General features: G+C 37.7%; 2 protein-coding genes and 1 long non-coding RNA gene across 9 annotated transcripts; 2 read left to right on the top strand and 1 right to left on the bottom strand.

Moving 5' to 3' along the window:
- Nucleotides 1–210: 210 nt before the first annotated feature.
- Nucleotides 211–10,743, top strand: LOC147510073 (kinase superfamily with octicosapeptide/Phox/Bem1p domain-containing protein). 6 transcript variants are annotated; one of them, XR_015218743.1, is made up of 9 exons: nt 211–3,621; nt 3,721–3,908; nt 3,993–4,064; nt 4,153–4,305; nt 4,433–4,596; nt 4,721–4,868; nt 7,005–7,231; nt 7,309–7,375; nt 9,877–10,002. XR_015218743.1 is itself a non-coding variant. In XM_086602137.1 (9 exons), the coding sequence occupies exons 1-9, from the start codon at nt 621–623 to the stop codon at nt 10,472–10,474; spliced, it is 4,137 nt and encodes a 1,378-aa protein (XP_086458263.1). In that variant the 5' UTR covers nt 214–620; the 3' UTR covers nt 10,475–10,743. The 6 variants fall into 6 exon arrangements, 2 of the variants coding, with proteins under 2 accessions (XP_086458264.1, XP_086458263.1); XM_086602137.1 differs by lacking the exons at nt 7,005–7,231; nt 7,309–7,375 and adding exons at nt 10,106–10,193; nt 10,275–10,743 and having other exon boundaries at nt 214–3,621; nt 9,877–9,999; XR_015218741.1 differs by having other exon boundaries at nt 7,005–7,375.
- Nucleotides 7,218–9,866, bottom strand: LOC147510074 (uncharacterized). The gene is made up of 2 exons (XR_015218745.1): nt 8,486–9,866; nt 7,218–7,949 (listed from the first exon to the last, which is right to left on the bottom strand). It is a non-coding gene; the product is annotated as an uncharacterized LOC147510074 (long non-coding RNA).
- Nucleotides 10,744–12,141: 1,398 nt separating the features above from the next.
- Nucleotides 12,142–16,859, top strand: LOC147510072 (putative monogalactosyldiacylglycerol synthase 3, chloroplastic). 2 transcript variants are annotated; one of them, XM_086602136.1, is made up of 8 exons: nt 12,142–12,514; nt 14,369–14,541; nt 14,809–14,970; nt 15,061–15,202; nt 15,291–15,515; nt 15,607–15,669; nt 15,799–15,873; nt 16,325–16,859. In XM_086602136.1, exons 1-8 carry the CDS (start codon nt 12,290–12,292, stop codon nt 16,592–16,594), a joined length of 1,335 nt encoding a protein of 444 aa, XP_086458262.1. In that variant the 5' UTR covers nt 12,142–12,289; the 3' UTR covers nt 16,595–16,859. The 2 variants fall into 2 exon arrangements, with proteins under 2 accessions (XP_086458262.1, XP_086458261.1); XM_086602135.1 differs by having other exon boundaries at nt 12,143–12,514; nt 14,809–15,202.
- Nucleotides 16,860–25,182: the final 8,323 nt, after the last annotated feature.

Raw genomic sequence — 25,182 nt, 5'->3', positions numbered from 1 at the left:
AAAAAAAATTTGGAGTGTAAATGAAAATCAAGGACAAGTTCAGGGAGTGACTTTTGTCCTTAATCTTTTTTAAAAAGAAAACATACAGATACAACCCAGCCATTTTTATTTATTCTCCACACAAAATATATTTTCTCTTTTCAAATTTCCATTGCAAACATGGAAAGAGCAACTAAACTAAAATGCATACAAAAGTCCGTACTCCGAACCGACTAACAAGCTACTACCAATAAATAGCAAAACTAACGAAATCGAAGTAGAAAAAACAAAAAGACTGGAGACAGCATGCAAGATAGACACGTGTCTCTTTAATCAAAGTCTTAAACTCTTAGATTTCCTCCAAACCGAAGCAAACCCAAATAAATTAATTAATAAAATAAGTAAAACCAAAATCTCAGATACATTTGGTCATTTCACCACCACCTTTCTTCAAAACGAAGCGAGCGAAACAACCTGAATGAATCATTCTCCTTCTCAAATCGGGTAACACTGAACGTACACTCTTTCTTTATTATTTTATATATATTATGCTGCCTACTTATTAATCAATAGTTTTTCATACCACGCATTAGCAGCAACTCTAATAATAATAAGCTTGCCACTCATTCCATTAAAAATAAATGGCAAATGATCAAAACTCAATACCCAAAGACCTCCGCCCATTAAACATAATAACTCGCCCCATTACTGACACGTCAGCTAGAAACATAGATGGGTTTTTTCCCAATCCTCATAATGTTATTAATGTTAGTAATAATAATAGCCCTGGGTCTAGATTAGCAGCCCCCACCGTCGAAGGACAGTTATTAGGATTCCCTAATGCTACTTATCCTTTTCGACCGGGATTTAATGACGGTCCGAGTGTGGGAAGTCGCAATGCGGGTGAGGAAGTTGCAGCGGGTGAGAAGAAAGTGAAGTTTTTGTGTAGTTTTGGTGGGAAGATGTTGCCTAGACCGAGTGACGGGGTTTTGAGATATGTTGGAGGGAATACTAGGATTATTAGTGTGAGGAGAAATGTTAGTTTTCCAGACCTTGTTAGGAAAATGATGGATACTTATGGACAGCCTGTTATTATTAAGTATCAACTACCTGGTGAGGATCTTGATGCACTTGTGTCGGTTTCTTGTCCTGAGGATCTTGATAATATGATGGAGGAGTATGGGAAGTTGGTTGAGAGTTATTCAGATGGATCTGGGAAGTTACGTGTGTTTTTGTTTTCTGCTTCGGAGCTTGATTCTGGTGGGGTTGTGCAGTTTGGGGATTTGAATGATAGTGGGCAGAGATATGTGGATGCGGTGAATGGTATTATGGATGGTTTAAGTGGTACACTTACTAGGCGGGAAAGTACGGCAAGTGCAACGTCTACTCATAATTCGGATAGTTTGGTGAGTGGTGGTGAGGGTGGTGATGGCTCGGTATATGCCCATGGGGATGGAGGTGGAATAACATCACCTAGTATGTTATCTCCTAGAGTTGTTCCAGCTGCTTCACTTGAGGCCACTACAAGATTGGTTTATGTGGGTCCTAATCCAGTGATGCATTCCGAAAGTCCGACCGTTACACAGGGTCATTCAGCAGTGGTAACTGCTGCTCCTCAGAGTTTATCATCTGTTTTAACTGAGCAGGGGCCAGTACACGCAGTGGGACAACAGCAACCATTAGTATATGATTTTCGTGAACCTTCTGGAATGGGGTATGTGCAGACAACAGTGTACACACAGGGTTATGTGGATCCTCATCAAGATGCCTTTGGTCGTGTTGATTATTCTCAATTTTCTCCTCAGATCGGGTACTTCAATCCTAATCAGGTGTATGGGATGGGAGCGCCCATGTATAGGCATGTTGACCACCCTCAACAGATGCACGACAATGCTGCGGGTTTTCCACCTCATCAGTTCATACCAGCTATGCACATGACTATGGCTCCACCAACTTCGCATGTCAATATAAGACCTAATGGAGCTCAGCAGTTCAGCCAGCTACAACAACCCTGGGCCAATTCGTACCCTGGCATCAATTCTTTTGGAACAAGGATTGTTCAGCTTTCCAATGATAAGATTCATAATGCCCATGAACCCCACCCTTTATCTCTCCATTCTCCGGTCGACCTACAGGCTAGAGGTTATGAGCAGACTCCGGTGTCATCTTCAGAGCATGTGGTCTGCTCCGAGGACTACACCTCATCTCAACAGAAAACAGTTCCTGAAAAAGCTATCAGATTTGATGACTGTTCTATGTGTCAGAATGCTTTGCCTCATGCCCACTCAGATGCTGTGGTGCAGGACCAGAGAGATAATAGCTTGATGATCAATGTTTCTAACTCCAATCCAGTTTTCCACAGTATGTGTTCAGAGGATATTTCAAAACTTCGAGCTCTGAAGAGAGTAGTCATAAGTGGAGCAATGGGAGAGGGTGCAGTTGAATATCTAGGAACCACGGCTCAACCGACTGCTGTTGGACAAATAAATCAAAATGTTCCTTCACAGGTAGGAATGCTTGGGTCTGGACAGAGTCCAAAGGTGCAGCATGACCATGAAAATATCTTTGCGCAAAAGCGAGAAAATTTCAATCAGACTAGGATGTATCCCCCTGGAGGAATTGCGTTGTCTAACAATACGCCATTGCCTTATGGTTTACATTTCGAATCTAGCGCTCAGTCTGGTCAAGATGGAGCTCTCCAGCAACATATGACGCCACTCCATTTACAGGATCCTAATATGATGAATCAGCCAGTGAGGGCTGGTAACTATTCCAAAGTTATGCCTTCACAAACATCAGAACCCCAAGTTCATGATTCTCATATAGGGCATTTTGGGATGCATCCTGGCCTTGCTCAGAGAGAAGATGCCCCAGTCACTTGTGTTTTAGGTGACCATCGTAGACCCATTGAAGGAAGAATGGAACCGTTTTATACAAACACACCTGAGATTTCTGGGAACAACGAGCAGTATAGGATGCAATATATTCAACTTACGAAAGATGAGATACAGGATATTAGACCTCAAATGATTGGGAAAGAAACATATGTTCCAAGTGTCTTCACCAAAGCTGGAGTCCCTTCTGTTGGAAATCACATTGATCCAGTTGAGACACTGCCCTCTTCTTCAGAGGTTGTTTACGTGCATGATCTTCATCCTGCGCAGTCCATTCAAATTGCCCAACCGGTGACTTCAAATATTTCAGGGCCATATCTGTGTTTAAGCACTGTGGTTCCTCTTGTCTCATCCAATGAAGTTTGGAATGGTAAACCCACATTCTTAGGTGTTGATTCGGCTTATGCCACTGATAGAATCTCCCTTATTGGGGAACAAAGAGAGGAGGGTTCACAGTTCCCTTCAAGGGTAGTTTCTGATGAATCAGCATCTGTCCCTCAGAATGGCAACTCCCTATCTGCTATACCTCCATTAAGTGGTAAGGTCGAGGAGGACATCAATACTGCTCCTTCAGATTCGCTTTTTAGCAACCAGGATCCTTGGACACTGCGGCATGGCACCCATTTCCCTCCTCCAAGACCTAACAAGGTGCCTACGAGCAAAGAACCTTACATTATGTCGGATGAAGGGGTTATCCCCCAATTACCAAGCAATTTGAAGGATTTCGAACAGGATAGGTGTGTCAAAGGTGAGAATTCATAATTAATCGAGGTATATTCTTTTGAAGTAGTGATAATTCATTTTACCTAGTTGTTGCTTAATACTCTTTTCATGATGCATGTTATAGATTCATCAGAGGAGCATATCAGACAAGAACTTCAGGCAACAGCAGAGGGTGTGGCAGCATCTGTTCTTCAGTCATCTATGCCTTCTGATCTTCCTGCTCTTGAGTTGAACGAGCCTATTCCTGAGGTCACTGCAAACACAGAATTTCACAGTAACAGTGTAGAAGTACAGAGTACATCTGAAGTTGAGGTGATTAAGTGTTGGGATATTCATTCCCTGTTTATCTTTTAGTACCTTAACTTGATTCAACTTACTAGCACTGCTTTCATTCAGAATACAAAGACCAGGCTGGTAGACAAGACAATTCCTGGTTTACCAATATCAAATGGTATTGGTTGCTTACAGGTTTAAGACCCTTCTTCTTCGCATTGGTGGGGTTCATATTTCTTTTTCCCGCTTGTTTAACTAAAGTAGACAATCTATCTTATGGCAGATAATTAAAAATATCGATCTGGAAGAATTGCGAGAACTTGGCTCTGGGACCTTTGGTACAGTTTATCATGGTAAATGGAGAGGCACTGCTGTTGCTATTAAGCGAATCAACGATAGGTGTTTTGCTGGAAAGCCATCAGAACAAGATCGTATGGTTCGTGTTTTCATCGGCAATTTGACAATATGCGATTATTGGTTTTCACCACTTTCTTTTTGGACCCACTTATTGACTTTTTTCTTGCTTTCTTTGTCTCCATGATTTGGTTCGGCATTTTCATTAGAGAGATGACTTTTGGAATGAAGCAATCAAGCTTGCTGATTTGCACCACCCAAATGTGGTGGCTTTCTATGGTGTTGTTCTTGATGGTCCAGGAGGTTCTGTGGCAACCGTCACGGAATATATGGTCAATGGTTCCCTGAGACAGGCCATCCAGAGGAATGACAGGTAAAATTTTGTTTTCTCTCATAGGGTACTTGTCATTTTTTCGCAATGTTACTATTGTACCAGTATGCATATCAAGCTATGTAAATAATATTAAGAAAAACTGACCAACAGTCTTAATGGACAGGACCCTTGATAAGCGCAAGCGCGTCTTGATTGCAATGGATGTGGCCTTTGGGATGGAGTATTTGCATGGCAAGAATATAGTGCACTTTGACTTGAAAAGCGACAACTTACTGGTTAATCTTCGAGATCCTCACAGGCCAATATGCAAGGTAAGTGGCTTATACCCGTTAGTTTGTTTATGGCTTTTAAGTGATTTTTTGTGACATTATTTTGGAACTATTCTACGTACTGGTGTTTTTGTGCAGTCTTTTGGACTGTTTAAGCATGTGGTGATCATCCATTTATTTTGTCTTGTTTTTTTTCCCCCTCTCTCTCTCTCTTCCTCCGTCTCTCTTCTCTTGGGTTTTAGGTGTTGATCACACTTCATTCTATTTAACAAAATAATTTTTTACCTGGTTGAAAGTAAAAGAGTCAAGGCGCGCCTAAAGTATGGTGTGGCGCTACTTTGGTGCCTCCTCGCCTTGGTTAAGTCGCACACATCATAAACATCAGGAGGACATGCAACTTGTGTTTATTATGATGTGATCTTCTCAGCAAATAATAGAGGTACCCACACCTTTGGCAAACCTTTGTTAACTTCGACCCCTATGCCGTCCATGATTGTGTAGCCAAGTAGTTGGTTACGATCTGTTTGTCTTGTGTGCAGTACTGCAGTCCCAATTACGTCCCTTCGAGTTCTTAGAAGCATAGTAGACTATGTTCTTATATATCTTTGATATGCACTCAAATCAGCCTTTATCTCTTCAAATTTAATTGCATTCCCTTTTTTATGTAATATCTTCATTTCACTTGCTATAACAGCCAATCATATGTGCTATATTTGACTGCTTCCCCTTTGCATTTCCTTAGTTGCCAACCATATTGTTGGATTTTTGGAGGTTCCTCAATTTTTGACAAGAAATCGTTCTCTTTTTGTTCCTTTTTTTTAGTCCTTTCGTAATATCCAGCTCTCCCGCTCTTGTATTTTTTTTTTATTCATTTTGGCGTTCTTTTATCCTTTCTTCCTTTTTCTGGTTTGTCCACGCTGCGTTGAAATTTGAATAATGTTTATGCTATTCGAATGGTAATTTAACTTCTATGTTTGATATAATATTGCATTAGACTGTCAGTTGTATTTTTACTTTTTATTTGAATTTTTGTGTGATAGATTCTAGAATCTGGTTCTTTATCTTCTACTGTTAATTTTATGGTTGATTCTGATTCTTGTTTACTGAGCCATCTTTTTTCCGTCTTCTTTTGTGCTTCTTTCTTAATTTATTTCTTGTCCCCCATTGTTTGTTTTCTGGTTTTCATTGGGAGTAAGTTTTCTTAAGCTTCCTGTTTAAACTCGTTTCATTACGGACTAGGTTGTAATTTAAGACTGTTGAGATTATAAATCCCACATTGGGTGTCTAGAGCCTAGCCATCAATATATAAGTCTTGGGACCGCTCCACTTATCACCAATTAGTTTTAAGTTAGATGCCCATTTTCAGTATGGTATCAGAGCGGGCTATTTCTCTGGCCCAAAGGGCCCATGTTACTCCACGTCACCCGTTTAAAAAATTGTCCACATGTTAGGCTTAAGATTACGCCACACGTGAGGGCCGAGGACGTGTTAGGCTCAAGATTACGCCACATGTGAGGGCTGAGGGGGCGTGTTGAGATTATAAATCCCACATTGGGTGTCTAAAGTCTAGCCATCAATATACAAATCCTGGGGCCGCTCCACTTACCACCAATTGGTTTTAAGTTGGATGCCCGTCTTCAATAAAGACTATAATTGTGCATCCATAATCCATAGGATATAATATAGTTGAAAAAACCCCCCAAGAAATCTATCATTTGTTAATGCTTGAAGGATAATTATATCCATATCCATGCCCTAGATTTTTGGGATGGAATTATCCTGGTTCTCAAGGAAATTACACATCTTTAGTGTTTCTTTCTCCATAGCATCTTCTTTTGAATTGGAAGCTTCCTTCAGCGGAAAAATTATATGAATTATCATCCTCTATCAACCCAAAAAAAGAAAATCTTCAAGACATTCATCCACTGTTCGCTTACAAAAAATAAAAAATTTTATTGTAAGATTAGTATCAACTTCTTAGTTCATTTTGCTCGTTTGTCACACCCTTTCTACCTTTCTGAGTTTGGCTTTATAATACAAAAAATATATACTTTCTGTTTGTCATATCCATATGTCCCAACAACTCTTTGGTTTCCGCTTCTTTCTATTGACTTCAACCAACCTACTTTTCCACGCATATAATTTTATTGCTCAAGCAAATGCTATTTTTCCTTGTAGGACAACTACTGCTTCTTCCTACAACCCAGGATTTGTCTACCTCGTGTGACTACATCATCAGTGTGGACTGTGCCCTACCTGCTCGCATGCCTTTATGGCCTCCATCCATGGCTTGTTCTTTTCTCTCTGTCCTTCACTGCATAGCATCTTTCTCAGGAACTGCAACTGGAAGCCTGTGTCCCACCACCTTTTCCTTACTCACTGATGTCAGCTTCTAAAGCTTGGTGGTAAAGCTCTCTGTTGTTGGATCGATAGTGATATAATCATCTGACCGATCCTTTATAGTTGACCTCATTTTCTGCAGGCGTCCCCTTTGCCCTTCTACTGTTTCAATTGACCATCCTGACGTGCGACAAGTGTTCTGCTTTGTAGTAGGTTTCATAGTTGGCCCTCTCCATGTTTCTGGTTTAATGCTCTTAAACTTTAACTGGGACTTTGAAATTGTGAACTTAATTGGTATCAATATAGAGTTGCATGTCAAAACAAAAGTTATAAACCAATAACCATGAAAGTCGTTCATGGTATTAGGGACTGACCATAGATTACTACAATTGAGTATGAATTATTACTTGTCATTCGGTTCCTGACATTTCATTCTAGGCAAATCGAAAATTGGTCCGTGACACCTTCTTCAAAGCTTGCATATAACCAACTCCAGATTGCCAATGTCATGACGGATAAATGAGTGCAATCAGATAACAGTAATGATTTCAATAGATGATAGTGTTTTTTTAAATAATACAATCTTCTCAGTTGCTGGCTCTACCAACAGTTGGCCCATACTAAGTGTTAGGTAGTTATGCATCTAATTATTTGCAAGTTGATAAGGCTGACATAAGCACTGTTGGGAGTGCAGGAGAAGCTTTACTTTTAACTGAAGTATAGCAATAGTGAAGTAAAAAACCATTTTGTAGATGTACGCCAGAGCTCCTTCAAGCATGCTTTCTGCAATTGGAAGAACAAGATGTATTAGTTGAGAACTGGTCTGCAAGGCTTGTTAAGTTTTAAAAAAACTACACTCAATTATAGGCACATCTAGATCCAGCGATGGTTACATTGACACGGGCACACGTGTCGGTGTCCGACACGGATACGGGGTGTCGGATACGGCGAGCAGTTAAAGATCGACACGGGGACACGGATAGGAATAATTAATTAATTTTTTAATAATTATAAATTTATTAAATTAGATGGTAAATTAGAAATTCGAGGTAAATTAAATACAATATGGGTCCGACATGGACACGTGGATACGTATCCGACACAGATTTTTTTTCAAAATATGGCGTTTCCATGTAACCTAGCATAAATCCGTACATGAACCTAAAATTACACCATATGATTAGTTGAATTCTTACATGCCTGACCTGAACTTGGACTTGCACAAGATAATAAAAATAATTAGTAATTGCAAATTACTAATTCCAACAATCCCCTTAGTTTATAATACAACCCAAATGATAGTCTTGATATATTTTCACCTTTCAGTACTCCCCCATAATCTGGATTTTCGCCCATGATCAAATATTTTTCTCTTTCTTCCTTTTGCTTGTTGACACGCTTGAATTGCCACTTTTCCCTTTCATGTGTTTTTTATTCATTACCCCAAAATTTGATTGCTTCTGAATCTTGGTTTCTTCCTTGCCTCATTACTGGAATCAAGATTCATGAACTTTGACCACTCCATGATCATGCAACAAAAAATCTTCACATGATTTTTTTGCTCAAATAGTTTTGCTATGTTTTCATTTTTGTTTTATTTGCTCATGATCAACGGGTAGCGTTGTTATTCATGTGATCGCATGAGATCTTCCATCTTCAGTTGATGGGGAAACACTTGTTTTGTTGTTGCCCCAAAACCAGCATTGGACTTTTTTCAGGAAATTGGATGAAAATGACTCTTTCTGCGCAACTAGGCAATTTGTGCTCACGCTCAAATGACCCTTCCTTTTTCACAAGACATGGTCGATATTTTACTCTTGACCAAAACTTCTTTAGAAAACAACAAAAAAAGTGGAAAAAAACTTGGGCTTGACTTTGCTCGTAAAATTGGTCTCATAGTTCACAAACATGGAGGAAGATGAACTTTTTCTTAACACGAATTTGTCGATGAAATTTTTTCCTTCCATACTTTTGGGCATTGAAAGTTCAAAACCTTGCAAATGAGAAAGATAGGCGATGACAAATTGTGATTACTATTTAAATTAAACGTGTTTGATGTCAAAGCGCAAAGTACTTTTTGAACAACCGAATACTGTGGCAAAAACCAAAAAAACTTAAAATAGCTGTCGGGGCACAGGGAATCTTTTACTTTAACTAAAAAATTAGTACAGTGATGAAGTAGAAAACATTGTGTAGATGTATACATGTCCAAGGCCATATAGAGCTCTTTGAACCAAGCATACTTGAACTTCAAGACCAAGAACTTGACTGTTTGGATCTAATCTTCAAGGACTGAACAGTTGTACAAGTTACAATGACCTGTATATACTCATTCATAGACACATCTCTATCCATCTACAAATGACCATACATAAACGTAGAAGCACATAATGACTTGGACTCGTACATGTTAGTGACCCTTGCACAAAATACTGAAAAACAAGAATTAAGTAATCACAAATTTCTAGTTCCAACAAGCACAACATTATGGTAATCATTTGAATAAACGGGTCTTTTTTATTTATTTTTTGAGGATGAGCATAGATCATTTTTTATTTTTTGATACTTGGCAATGCTGCTATTTGCTGAAATGAACTCAAGATATTTAACTGAATGGACTTCATAGAATCATAGTTATCTTAGAAAGTTGTATATGTGCTATCATACAAGAAAATAAATTTTGAATTCATATCTGTATATCTGATTTCAGGTGGGTGATTTGGGTCTATCGAAAGTGAAATGTCAGACTCTAATCTCAGGTGGTGTACGAGGTACGCTGCCCTGGATGGCTCCAGAGCTTTTAAATGGCAGCAGCAACCTTGTCTCTGAAAAGGTTTGGTGATAAACCCACTTGTTGATTTAGTATTCACAGTAGAGCCTCTTGACATAAAGTTTTGTACTTTTAGCCCTATGGAATCACTATTTCTGAAAATTTTCAGGTTGATGTCTTCTCTTTTGGAATTGTGATGTGGGAACTCCTCACTGGAGAAGAGCCTTATGCAGACTTGCATTATGGTGCCATAATAGGTTTGTTTACACATGTTTATTTGTTTATTTTTCCACAGATTCCTACTTCATTCTGTTGATAATTATTATTAAACCAAACAGGGGGTATTGTGAGCAATACTTTGCGACCGCCAGTGCCTGATTCTTGTGATCCGGATTGGGGATGTCTGATGGAGAGATGCTGGTCAGCTGAGCCATCAGAAAGGCCTAGCTTCACAGATATTGCAAATCAATTACGTGCTATGGCAGCTTCTCTTCCTTCCAGAGGAGCCCAACCAACTCAGACAAATGCTCAAAAGTGATATCAGGAAAGCACAGTTTTCTTAAATATAGGCTTCCTTATTTCTCTCATTTACATCTCCTAATGTCCTGAAGAATCTTCCTCGGCTCCTTCCTTATATGATGTAACAGGGAAAGTGGCATCTGGCCTCATTCTTACAATATGTTATGTATGTTAGAAAAATCTAAACGAATGAATAGTGATTCCATAGGATTACTTTTCATATTTAAGACGATGTAGCATGGAAAGTTGGCAACCTAAAAGTGGCAGTGATGAAAATTTTGGGTCTAAGGCTTCGGTCTTTTGAATGAAACCCCACTCCTAGCAAAATTGATGTAGAAATGATAGGTACTAATAAATCTATGACCGGGCTGGGGCTGGGGCTGGGGCTTGGGACTTTCAGTTGCAAGTTCTGTTTGGGTTGCAACTTTTGAGTGTTGCCTTTCAAATTCAGTGACAGTGGTAGTTTGAACAAAATGCACATGTAGAGACAAGGCTACTCTTTAAACAGATACAGAGACCACTTGAAAAGACACTTCCATGTCCATACACTACACAGTAACACAGGTAAATTCCCTGTTACCAACTTAGCATCGTTTAAAAGCCACTGAAGAGTCACTATCATTCTCGGTGATAGTCTTTTTCATTTTCTTTCCCGAATGATTATGCGTCGACCTTCAAAAGTCAAAACGTTAGCCAGAGATTTCCATGCTCTTACTCTAAACGAGTTTCTGATATAGCAATATAAACCTGGTGGAAAGAACATTGTTGTCAAAATTAAAGGGCGCGACTATCACACATGGCCCAAGACAAGAATTGGCTTCGGAGGTTATCAGAATTGGTTTCAGAGGTTTTTTTTTTGTGTTGGGCTATGTGGGTTAGTTCCATGGACCAAAATATCGCCGATATATCCGATATATCGCTGATATATATTGATATTTTGGTACACCGATATCAATATTTCCGACATATATCCACCGAATATAGAATTCTTTTTTTCCCGATATATATCCGAATTTCCGATATAAAACTTTATATCACCGATATAATCGATATATATATGATATTTATGATATATATTAGTTAACTTTTTGACTATTTTTTAATATAAATCTGATATTTCTAATATATTTTCGATATTATATTTCCAAATATATCCGATATTTTAAATAATTTGGACTGGTCACCAAAAAAAATAGATATATCCGAAATATCCAATATATCTGATATATATCGGTTTTTGGGTACACCGATATATTCATCGATATCGATATTTTGGGCCTTGGTTAGTTCTATCCAAAATTAAATACCCAGTAATTTATAACTATGTGGTGTCTGTGTCTATTGAATTAGTAACACTGGACAAATATGAATCACCGTATCACTATTTTCTGTGCAGTTCAATGCAAATCAAGGTTACCAACAGCCTTGAGGTGTGATTATTAGTCGACATGGCAAAATGGCCAGCTAAGACTTGAAAGAGAGTATGTACAAGAGAATCTGAAATGATGACGGTTCAGAAGGTTAGTTCAGTTATACAAGTCCAGCCTAATAAAACAGAAGCACCTGTCATAGTCAAAATGGAGAGATGCGAATCTTCCTTTTCTCCTGAGACGAACATTCCAAATATATATGCGAATAATCAACGGCTCTAAATATTCCCTCCCAAAGTTCCAACCAATTAACAAAGCCCAAACGTATTTGCTTCGTACCATTCTCCAGCACAGCTCTCAAAAACTTAAACTACTTTCTCTCTCCCTTTCTTTTTGTCCTTCCTCTTAAATATTTGGAGGGAGTGAAAGGAGGGAGGGGTCTTTTTTGTTTGTTTGTTTTTACGATGGTTATGTCAGTGGCGTCCCCTAGGAAATTTATATTTGCAGGCATTGGTGGAAAGAGAAGATGTTTGTTAGATGAAGGTGGCGGTACGGTGGAGCTTGTACAACTTGGGGCGGAGAAGACGAAGAATGTTTTGATATTGATGAGTGATACAGGTGGTGGTCATCGTGCTTCTGCTGAAGCTATTCGTGATGCTTTTCGTTTGGAGTATGGAGATGAATACAGGGTAAATTTTTTTTAATTTTGTTATTCATTGTGAATTATTGTTTTGTTGAAACGTAAGGGTATGCTTTCTTGCGTGAATTTGTTGTCGGTTAGTTTTTGTTATTTTTTTTATTCAAGTGGGCTTTGTCTTTTATTAAAAAAAAAATTAAGTAAAAAAATGGCCTTTGTTTTTCATTACTACTAACTGGCCGGCTGCTCCTAAGTTTGTAACAGAAGAAAGGGGTGTCAGGTTAAATATAGATGATGTACTTTTAGAATATTTGATGTTCTATATGATATGTGATGTCAAAGACAAATGCATCAATATTTTAATTCGTTTGGTTTGGGAGATTGTGGCAAACATCAATAATTTTCTGATTTAATCATGTATAGGATGGGGACTTATTATCTAAAGCACGCATGTCATGTGTTTACTTTATATGATCCCTGCAGCTCTGGATTTTCAGTGAAACATGAGTGTTTCATTGTCACTTTCAGTGCAGCATTCATATTTTATTATGATTCTTTTAACTGGAATATCATGTGACATAGATGTTGCATCAAGAAAGCTCAGTGCAATGGGCATTGATGTTGCCTTAATAGTTGCTGAACTGCCGGATTGAAAGACGTTGACAGATGGCAAAGTGCATTCTAGAGTTGCACAACGCAATGTCAAATGCCTATATGGTCAAAGGACTTACTTTTTAAAAAAATTGCCACATAGGGACGCCACATGCCCAATTTATAAATTACTTCGACCTCTTAGTATAACCGATATATAAGAGAGGACGTGTGCTACATTTTCAATTTGGTTATGATTTATAATTTTGGATTCTCTATACCTATGTCATCTCTTTACTTTTGACTATAATGATTTCACAAATCTGCAGTGCCCAAGTGATGTGAAGTATTCATTGTCGATGACAAGACAATTTCAATAAGAGCATTGCAGTTGGACCACTATATATATGCATATAAGGATTTGCCTGTATTTTCTCTTATGGAGTCAAAATTGTTTGTATTTTGGTCTACATGGATGCAATGTTTAAAAACACACATAAAAGGCCTTGAGGCGCCAAGCCTCTTAGAGGCTTAAGTGAGCCCAATAGTTTATTTTTTTCTAAGTGAGCTAACTTTTGGGGGGGGGGTGGCTGGCTATTACAAGACTGTGTTAATGTATTTCTGCGCAAAGAAATACATACAACACTAATCAACTCTCAGGGTAAGCAAGGGGTGATTGAAGGGTAAGCCTCATTGTTCAAAAGCGTAGTAAAGGTTTGGAAATTTTATTAGGCAAATTTTTTTTGACAATGATCTCCTAACTATATTTAATGTTTCTAGAAAAATTATTTGCATACAACTACCCACATCAAATCTAGTTAAGAAATTGAAGATCTGTGAACCATCATTGCAGATTTTGCTTGGCATGGTAAAAAAATTAACAGTTATCTGACATTTTGTGGATGCGATTTATATTGTCAGGAGATCGTATATACAAAAACTTAGCATAATCAAAAAGTTTCGAAGTGTAGTGATGACTCTAGGTTTGTTTGTGTCAAACTAATGTTTGTCCTTGGAACCCTTCCCTTTGTTTATTGTTACTTGCTTATTATATTGTGATTGCATTCTCATGCATGTGAATTTTAAAATATTTGATTTAATATGAAATTATTTCCGATGTACCACTGGTCAAGCCCGTGTATTGTGTATGAACACACAACTCGATTACTTAACTCCCCCCCACCCAAAAGAAAAATTAGAAAAAAGAAGAGAAAAGAAAAGAAAGATGACATTCTTATAAGTCTTTTCCCTTGTTTTGTTCTTTCAAGCTCCAGGTCAGTTTTTATAATTCTTGTTTTGTTTTGCTTGCATGCAGATATTTGTGAAAGATGTATGGAAAGAGTACACTGGCTGGCCATTGAATGACATGGAGAGCCAATACAAGTTCATGGTGAAACATGTTCAGCTTTGGAAGGTTGCATTTCATAGCACTTCACCTCGTTGGATTCATTGTGCCTATCTTGCTGCACTAGCTGCCTTTTACGCTAAGTATGTCCTCTTCTCATTGATGCAAAATTCTACAACTTCATATTGTCTTTAAATGGATTGACATGAAAGACAGTTAAGTTTCGATTTCGGGTACCAGTTCACTCAACCATCTGAACTGTAAAGGTTCTGCCTCACACTTTGATTATTGACCTTGCTTTAGTTGTTAGAAAGACTGCAGAAGTTTAACGTCACTCTATTTGAATCTTAATTGTTTTTTCAAGTATGCTCTTTTCTCATATTTAACATTTTGTTATTGTGCAACTGAAGAGAGTTGGAGGCCGGTCTGATGGAGTACAAGCCAGACATTATCATTAGTGTTCATCCTCTCATGCAACATATTCCTTTGTGGGTGCTCAAGTGGCAGGGCCTTCAGAAGAAACCAGTCTTTGTTACAGTCATTACAGACCTTAATACCTGCCACCGCACATGGTTGGTTATATTAATTTCAAGTTTCATTTTTCGCTGTCCCCTTTATTTTTTGCTGGTGGAGTCGGTCAATAAAGAAACATTTCTATCCAGGTTCAACACTGGTGTGACGAGATGCTATTGCCCCTCAGAGGAGGTAGCCAAGAGGGCTTTATTAGATGGCCTAGAGTCTTCTCAGATTCGAGTATTTGGCTTGCCCATCAGGCCTTCTTTTTGTTGCGCAATAATCTCGAAGGTTGGTTTTGACAGTAATGTATTAGTATATAACCTGGTTTCTTATAACTAACAACAGCAATGTATTCCAACCCAATTTTATCGAACAGGATCAGTTAAGAGACGAGCTAGAGATGGATCCAAAACTTCCTGCAGTTCTGCTAATGGGAGGCGGTGAAGGGATGGGTCCTGTTAAGAAAACTGCCAAGGCTCTAGGAGATGCACTATTCGATGAATCGATGGGGCGTTCAATTGGCCAAGTCGTGGTTATATGTGGCCGTAATAAAAGCTTATCGTCTACTCTACAGTCAATCCAATGGAAGGTACCTGTGAAGGTAATTAATTTCAAGATTCTTTTACACGTTATTAGAACCATTGTTCTTACATTACAAATCCAATGCTTATGAATTCCTTCTCTTTCTTCAGATAAGAGGATTTGAACTGCAGATGGAGAAATGGATGGGAGCTTGTGACTGCATTATAACAAAAGTATGTATCTGTTATATGTATCTTAGTCTACATTCATCTCCACACCCTCCTAAGCAGCTAATTCTTTCTGTTCACTACATCTGTTCCTGAGTCGCGGGGTCTTGGTTTTCCTGTCTTTCATCTATGTAGGCGGGACCTGGTACAATTGCAGAAGCTTTGATAAGAGGTCTTCCTATTATTCTTAATGACTTCATTCCTGGACAGGTCAGTCTTTTTTATTCTGCAATTCCTAATGAGTTGTTAGGAGATGATAAAAGAGAAGACGATTTTGAAATGAGAATCCTATAACATAATATGGCTCAAGCATCTTAGTTTGACCAAATGTGGATTGTATTTGAGACTTCAGAGTACCGTACTTGTAAAACTCATTGAGAAAAGATATTTCACTTTTAACAGACCTATCTTAAAGGTGCTTTATTTAAAGTGAACCGAAAATTTGCCTTTACGCGTGGTGAACATTTTTTCAATCAGACTTACAATTTCTGTTGCAATTATCTTTCTTGTTGGATACTTGTTTAATTTGTTAAGACATCATTTATTGGGATTGCAAAGTTGAATTGTTTTATCTTTGAGTGGTTAAACTCGTAGTTTTTAAGGGTATTCCTAGCATAGTCTGCCTTTAATTATATTAGTAATTCCTTTGTTGTACATGTAGGAAGTCGGTAATGTCCCTTACGTGGTAGACAATGGAGCAGGTGTGTTTTCGCAAAGCCCGAAAACAACAGCTGGCCTTGTCGCTGAATGGTTTAGTACCAAAACAGAAGAATTGAAGAAAATGTCAGAGAATGCATTAAAATTAGCACAACCAGAGGCCGTGTTCGACATTGTTAAAGACATTCATGATCTGGCAAGCCAACGAGGTCCCTTATCCAACATTCCATATTGGATAACATCATCATTCTCATATCCAACAGAATCCAAATAGGTTTGACTAGTGTTCTGTGTACAGCTACCTTCCAACTCGTTTCTGTTCTTCGCAGGCTTGTTGCCTATCGAATCTTGTAAATTTAATGTTAAGTATGATTTAGTATTTTGGCAAGTTTGATTTTAGGATTACGCTGATAGTCAGATTTGTTTAGGAGGATCTTTACTGGTTTATTTATTTATTTGTGTTATATTCTTTCATTGATGTCTTAACTCATAAGGATTGATGTTAATTTACTACATGAAGTTGGCCAAGGTTTATGTGATTCCATTGTCCATTGGTGTGGTTTCTGAAGTTATTATGTGATTCCCAGCTTCTTTCTTAAAACTCGGAAGGATAGGCCTTGTCTGGCTTGAGTATGATTTTTTAATGGTTGTTTGTATAGTATTTTTTGTACGAAGTCAGTGAATTTGATTATTTTGTTTCATCTTATTCTTTTTCTTTTACTGTGTTTTGTACGGAGTCAGTCTCATTGATGCTGGCGGGTTCGAGCCCTCTGGTATTAGCAACTTTGCTAGTTGTCTCATGGAAAACTTTGCTGGTATTATATTTGTCTTGTCTGGCCACTTTCAGTCTATCCTAGTCAGGCCTTCTTTTATTGTTTAGCCCATTCCCATTTAGTAACGCCCACTGTACTAACCATCCCTATTTTTGTTGATTGTTTTGTTAAAGAATTATAAAACGTACAATGGAGAATTTGCATAAAGATTGGTTTTGGGATCATAGCTTTTAGTCCATGTGTACAATTGGTGGACGATTATCCTTTTTTATAATTGTTATTTCCGGTCTAAGAGCAACAAGACTATTAAACAAAACCTTGGGTGACTATTAAACAAGCTAGGATCTTTACCATTACACCACAACAGTTTTTCTTGCTAGTTATTAACTATATAAGAAATATAAATAACATCTAATAGTAAACTAGTAAAGAAACATTTTAATTTTGAAAAACATAACATGTATAGACTCGAATCTTGGTTTATTGGAAAATAAAATGGCTCTAAGACCACCTGGGCTACTAATGAAGTTGTGAAAAATGTATGTACTAAGTGAATTATATAATATATTTTCAACTTAAGTATTAACCCACTGGTTGAACCAGTGACCCAGTGACCTAGTTCTTTTGTCGGGTCAGTGTCCGGGCTGGGTCTGATAACTATGATTTCCCCTCTTTGCTACCTCTACAAGGAGTTGCCTAATGCAGAGATGATTTAAAATTTGGGACGGAATGTTTCATTCCGTTGAATGTAGAAAATGAAAAAATATCGAAAAAAAACGTCGGACGAAATGAAACATCCCGTCCAAAGAAAAAAAAAATCGAAAAAGCTAGCAAGATGGAATGAAACATCCTATCTCAAAAAAAAATCGAAAATAGACGCGAGACGAAATAAAAGGTCCCGTCCGAAGTTCATAACTCAACAGCTATCTCCATAGCAAGTGCTACCCTCATTGTCACCCTTGCATTGGGCAAGGGTTTTTGGCTCCACAAGGGTGACAAGTCCCTATTTCCCCTCATAGTGACTTGCATTGGGAATGCTCTACCAGTTGAAAAAGTTGCAACTATAAAATTTGGAAATAACTGCTTGGTTCTGTGACTACATTTTTTAAAATTTTTTTATACCATTTGTTTTTTTCTTTTCCTTAACACCACTAGTAGGCTTAGAAATCGTCTATATAATGGTGGCATACTCGAGATATATGCCATCAGACAAGTAATAACACATATCATAATATTGTTCATTTCATTTAGCATGTAATTACAAGGAACAACTTCATCATTTACTACATTATCAATTATGGGCTATCGCTTAAGCACATTGTGATTATTGTAGGAACTAGACATTCGAAAAAACATGCCAAATCCATGTATAACATTAAGCTACCACCTCAAGTATCAATGTTGGTTTACGAGAATGTCCGGTGCAAGTCCCTTGCCATACATATGGACAATTATTCCAACACTAGTGCGCATATTCAATACTACATAGCAATCAAGACTACCATGTTCTTCTAACTCTGCAACATTTGGTTTATTCAAGTACTAGTTGCCATAAATTCTAATGATTCTATCACAAAAGTGGCGCATGTTTTCATGAACAAGTTGGCTATTCAATATGCAACATATAGTCTACTAGTTCAGCTGGAGACTCATAAGGCAGTATGCGTATAACAATAGCTCTTATTTTTTGGCATAAGCCTAACTTATCCATAACGTCAACTTGTTGTTGAAAGTATACACATTTTGGTAAGGATCGTTTAAGATGCGAAGAAACAAATTTTGACCCATGTGAAAGCGGCGACGAAAGTTGTAGTCATCAAATATGGCATTTTGACCAAAATAGTTGGCATCTAAATGAGCCAAAGTTGCATCATACTGGAGACACTTAAATTGTCTACCTTGCTTTGAATCACCATCCTTTCTACAGGAAGACTTGACTTCTTGTTGACCCAATAAAACCAAATGATGTTTGAAAAAAAATAGAGTAGTATCCAAAAAATTTAAAGAGATTTTAGTTGTGTCAATATTATCATCTGAAGAGCTTGATGAATCAGAAGAAAAGAAGAAGAAGAAGAATAAGAAGAAGATAAATATTTGTTTGTATATAGGTTAGTGTTCATAAATGTCATCCATGATTTTAGACTTAGCAACTGTAGAAGAGCATGTTCATTAATATATATAATGGTATAATAAATGTGGTTGGTTGAAGTTGTGGATGTAAAAGAATGTTGTTGGTTGTGGATGTACAAGAATATAGTTGGTTAAAATTGTATATGTAAATGAATGTGGTTGGTTAAAAATGTGGATATAATTGATACAAGACTTTAGTTCAAAATATGGATCCAAGTGAATGTCGTAAAGGATCAAGTCGTGGTTTCCAAACAATAGGTCATGATATGGGATCAAGTTGTGGTAGAGGAAGAGGAGGAGAGTTGAGACTAATAAAGTTTAAGTTTAGAGAAAGGTTTTCTCTTTGTGAATTATTATGTGAGCGTTCATGTTCTATGTGAGGAACAAGGATGTCAAACCCTAAAATCAACATAGATTTTGAAATTAGATTCCAAATCATATCTAGGTCATACGTGACCATCAAATTAATTGTGGATGTAAATGAAACAAGTAATTAAAAAATGAATGTGGTTGGTTAAAAATTGAACAAGTAAAAATGAATGTGCATATATAATGTTTGGAGTTTTGAATGAGAAAAGGCGAAAACAGATACATACTGAAATAAATTAAACTAAAAACAAAAAACTACAACAACAACAACAACAACAACAACATGAGTTTTGAATAAAAAGCTCACCAACAAAGATGTTATGAACAACATAACCCTCAAACCTCCAACTGCTAGAAACTTTGTAACATGGCTTATCCCAATTTTTGAAGCTTCCAGGCTTCCCAAAAAATATAATCTTTGAACCGACAAAGCTTAGCCCAAACATCAGTTTCGTTCCAACCCTTCAACGTTTTGGCTTCAGAGAGACATCAGCTCATTGCATCCAAAATGTACTTTGAACATTCTTCTAAGACTTGAATCCGCTTCAAAACCATATAATACACAACGTGCATTTGACTTGGTGAAAGATCTCATCTAGACAATGTTCTGGCATTAATCAATGACATTGGCAGCTCTAAGAGCATCTTCAACGCTACTTTAAAACATTATGTGTCGAGTGGGCAGCTCAAATTTTTCACACCAACCAATGCTCTATACCAAGTAGACAACTCACCACACTCCATTTTGGGGGTCAAATATGGAGAATGTATAATTTGCTTTATCAAGTCCCTACCTATAATAGCTGGCCATGCCGCCCCAACTTGCCACATGTCCAAACAACCAATTTTATAAGTAAAAGTTTGATATTTGAAGTAATAAAATAAAAATGTAAGGTATATATGGAAGATATATGTGGGGTGTCGACAAGTAGATAGTGGTCATATCATTTTGGAATAAGTGTATATTGGTTTTATATTATTAGTTTCATTATGAAAACAATAATATAGAGTCCAGTGCGTTGGTGTGGATACTTTTCTATACTTCAACTAACATCATCTTTTAACTGGTGCATTGGTGTGGATAATTTTCTATACTTGAACTAACATCATCTTTTAACTGGAAGACATTACTTTGGACTTTAAATAAAGTGGATGTGTTGAAGATGCTCTAACCCATAACATAGTTAGTAGTAGCAAACAACAACTTCATCACTACCAACTTCCTTGGCGACATCTTTTAACTTTCGAAGTTTGAGGTTAGCCCAAAATTGAAAATTCTTTAGTTGCTCATAAAGAAATTAAGTTTATGGTAGTTGCAAATACGAGAAAATTGCCAACCAACTTCTTTCTGCCCTAAGTTTCAATGGGCCCAATATAAAGTCCAGTCCACTCAATGGGGCCTTTGTTCCTTTTTCTTTTTCTAGCAATGAGCTTTTGTTTGGGCTTTTAACACTATAGTAGGTTTTTTTTTGCTTAATAAGGCTTTTGTTTTGGTTTATTTTGGGGGCCCTATGCAAGGGCGTAGACAACATAGGGCTAGGGTTAACCCTGCTTTTTTCCATCACCTTGGGTACATATCCACCGTTTCTCAAAAAATAAAGAATAAGGGAAAAAGGAAAGAGGAGAATTTCCCCAATTCAGATGTTAGATCGATCAAATCAAATTTAAAGGGGATTGGATATATGTTTGGATATTTTAAGGAATTGCATTTTTGCTTGAAGAGTAATATAGAAAAATCCCACGGCCAACACATCTCGATCATTCCTTATAACCATAGTACAAAATGCCTCGAAATTTCTCAATTTATCACGATATATATCGGAAATATAGCTAATCGGCATTGAAATGTAGGCGATATATCCCTAGTAGAGGAAACTCATCTTACCGAGTTGATAACTAAGTTATAATAGATGTAAAAACAATATTTCTACAATACTAAATCATGCATATCAAGTTATTATAATACTCTCTAAACATGTTGATATAAAGGAGCAATCGTGTTCTCCACTGTTGTTTGCACATACTTAAAACGAATTTAGACTAACTAAACTAATTCATTAATGAGAGAGTAATATTTTAGGCTAGGAAAACAGTAAATAAATATGCTAAAATAGTGATTTGAATGATGAGAAAGATATAGAGAAAGTAATGAATCCACCTAATGATTAGTTTCATATAAGAATCAAATTATTTATTGAAAAAAGATCGTCTTTAGGTTTTCACGTAATGATCTAACCTAAAGCCTCAAACTTTATCATCCCTAGCAATAACCTACATCTTTATAGTAATTATTATTATTTTTTTCGGAATTAACCTGGGGTTAGCGCACCCCACCCCCCCCTGTATTGATTAACTTTTCCTTACATACGTTTGCCCACTCACATCATCATTTACAATACTTTGTAACATATGATCTAATGGCGGAACAAAATGCATAACAAAATTACTACAATCCTGACCTATTGAAGCTAAATAATTCGCTGCTCTATTCACTTCTCTATAAACATGTGAGAAGGAGATATATCTAAATTGCTGTTTTTCTTCCTCTATAGCTTTGATGATATCCAAACAATACCACGGTGGCTTTTCTCCTTTGTTGATAATGTTGACAGCCCTTAATGAATCAGCTTCAACCTCCACTTCTTGGTATCCTTCCATTAGCCATCTTTGTAGACAAATGTCTATTGCTTTAAGTTCCCGAAATAAGACCGATTCCAATCCTCCTTTACCTGTGAAAGCTGCTAAAACCCTGCCCTTTCCATCTCTCAGAACACAGCCATGGGCTTGGCCCTTAGCACTGAGGGATCCATCAGAATTTGCTTTTATTCGGCCCTCTCTAGGTGGTACCCAGCAGCACCCTATTGTTCTTGCGATCTTGAGAGGGATATTAACTTTGAGACGATGCCATAAATTCCTGGATGCACTACATTCTGGGATCGTAGGCTTTAAAACTTGCACATAATTCCTTACCTCTCTCTCCATCTTCTCAAATACCGCCTTTGCTGTTTTGGAGATTTTTTGAAACCTGCGCGCATTTTGTTCCTTCCATATGCTGTCAACAGTTGCACAGATAAAGATTTTATAGACTTCTCCTACTGATTCTTCTCTATAGATCCTAAGTATCGAAGTCCACTCCCTGTTTGATGTTCTTGAATCTGTAGAGATGCCCAACAACTGTTTCACTCTAGTGATTACTTCTTTGGAAAAAACACACTCAAAGAAAAGGTGTTATGAGAATTCGCTGCTTCTATTGCACAGGCAGCATGCAGATGAGTTTAGTATTCTCCTTTGTACCAACCTGTCCTGAGTAGGGATGCTATTGGAAAATAATTGCCAAGTGGTGAAAAAGTGACAGGGCAGAACCCATTTTCCCCATACCAATTTGTGCCATCTTTTCTGCGCTCTTTTCTGAGTTAAAGCTTCGTATGCACTGTGGGAAGTGAATAGTCCGCTTTGATGTGACATCCATACAATCTTATCCTTGATCATATTCCGATTGATGTCCACTGTCAGAATGCTCGTCTTCAAGGATTGGGAGTGCAAATTTGTGACTATCTGATTCCAATCACCATTTGAAATAAGAATGGACACCTTAGTGTCCAGCGGAAAATTCCACTCTGCCAAGGCTTCTGCATTCTCGACCAACAACGATTTTGCACACCAGATGTCATGCCATAGTAAGGTATCCTCACCATTTGCTATGATGTATCTTATAAGCTTTTTGCTATTTTCCTGGTATTCAAAACACTCCTCCAAGTCCACGAACAATCTCTTGACACTTACAGAGACCAAAAGTATTGCCTTGATGTGTTGTTGCCATGTCCAGTCCACCCATATTGTATCTTCTCTGGTGACTAATTTAAAAATCAGCCCACAATACGCACCCAGATTCCATCTATGCACATTCATTATTCCCAAACCACCCTCCTCTTTTGGTTAACATACAGACTTCCAACTTGCTTGATGATATCCCCTCTGTGCATTTGTGCCCCTCCATAAGAACTGGGCGCATATACTTTCCACTTGCTCGAGCACTGTCTTGGGTAAGATGGAGGTTCTAGCCCAATAAGTGTGGAAAGATAGCAATACTGAGTTAATCAGCTGTAATCTACCTGCATATGAGAGAAGCTTAGATTTCCAGTTGATGATTTTAGCTGTCACATTCTCCACTAATGGCTGACACTCCCTGATGCCAAGCCTGGCAAAGATGAGAGGCAGTCCCAAATATCTAACTGGTGGTTTTATCAGTTCTATCCCCAGAATCATTACTAGTCCCCTCGCATCCTAATCATTAAGTCCTCCGGCTAATAAAGTTGTCTTGTGTTTGTTAATCTATAACCCCGTCAGCCCTTCCAAATTCCTCCAGACATACTTTAATAGCTTGCACCGATCCTGTTTCTCCTTTACAAAACATGAGTACATCATCCGCAAAAGCTAGATGGGATAGCTGTACCTTCTTGCATTTTGGATGATAGAGGATGTCCTTGTTCAAAAGCTTTTGTTTCAGAACACAATTGAGGATCTCCATTACTAATACAAACAAGTACGGGGATAAGGGGTCTCCCTGTCGAACACCTCTCTTTCCTGAGAAAAATCCTTCTGGTGCTCCATTTATCATGATTGAATAAGAAGGAGTTGAAATGCACATATCAATCAAATTGCACATACTGTTCGAAAATTAGAATTTCTTGAGTATGGCCTTTATGGAGTCCCAACTGATCATGTCATATGCCTTCCTGATATCCAGTTTAATGGTGCATCAGGGAGTACCATTCTTTCTATCATACCCTTTAAGTAGCTCATGAGATAGGAGTATGTTGTCTTGGATATATCTGCCAGGAAGGAAAGTCGATTGATTAGTCTGCACTAAATCATTGATGACTAGTAACATTCTGTTTGAGATGACTTTAGATATACATTTATAAATAGTGTTACATAATGCAATGGGTCTAAAGTCCTCCACCCTTGAGGGATTGCTAACTTTTGGAATGAGGCATAAAAAAGTAGCATTGACACCTCTAGGGAATTTGCAGAATTTAAAAGTATTAAGAATAGCAGATAAAAAATCATGACCAATAGTATCCCAACATCTCTTGAAGAAAATAGTATAGGAACCATTATTTCAGAATGTAAATTTTTACAAACCGTGAAAACCATGCGCAGTGGAATTAATGGTGTTCACGATTTTGATTGGAAAACAAACCTGTAGATCAGTTGTGATAACTCTGAGAATCCAGAATCAGCAACCTCTTGATCTTCTATTGTATTCCTATGTATAGAGTAGACGTTGTGTGGGCAACGATCTTCCAACCTCTTCTTTCTCACTTGGCCTCTCTCTCTCTCACAACCTTAGGACTGAATTGGAAATGTTTTTGCTTGAGTGATGTCTGAGAAAAAAATGGCCAGAGAAAGAGGTTTCTTTTTATAGGCTACAATAGGGACCATGAGGAGAAATTATGGTTGGGCCTCCTGACGGGCTTGGGTTTCCCATGTTCGCCCAGAACACACAGCCCAAGTCCGTCAACAAATGGCTTATTCCACTAAAGGCCATTGTTGCACTACCACCCTAATCCCAAATTACGTGTCAGTG

The sequence above is a fragment of the Coptis chinensis genome, chromosome 3, assembly GCF_015680905.1.
Source record: "Coptis chinensis isolate HL-2020 chromosome 3, ASM1568090v1, whole genome shotgun sequence".
Lineage (NCBI taxonomy): Eukaryota > Viridiplantae > Streptophyta > Magnoliopsida > Ranunculales > Ranunculaceae > Coptis > Coptis chinensis.
The sequence above is the reverse complement of the archived record's forward strand: the minus strand, read 5'-3'. Positions and strand labels throughout refer to the sequence as shown.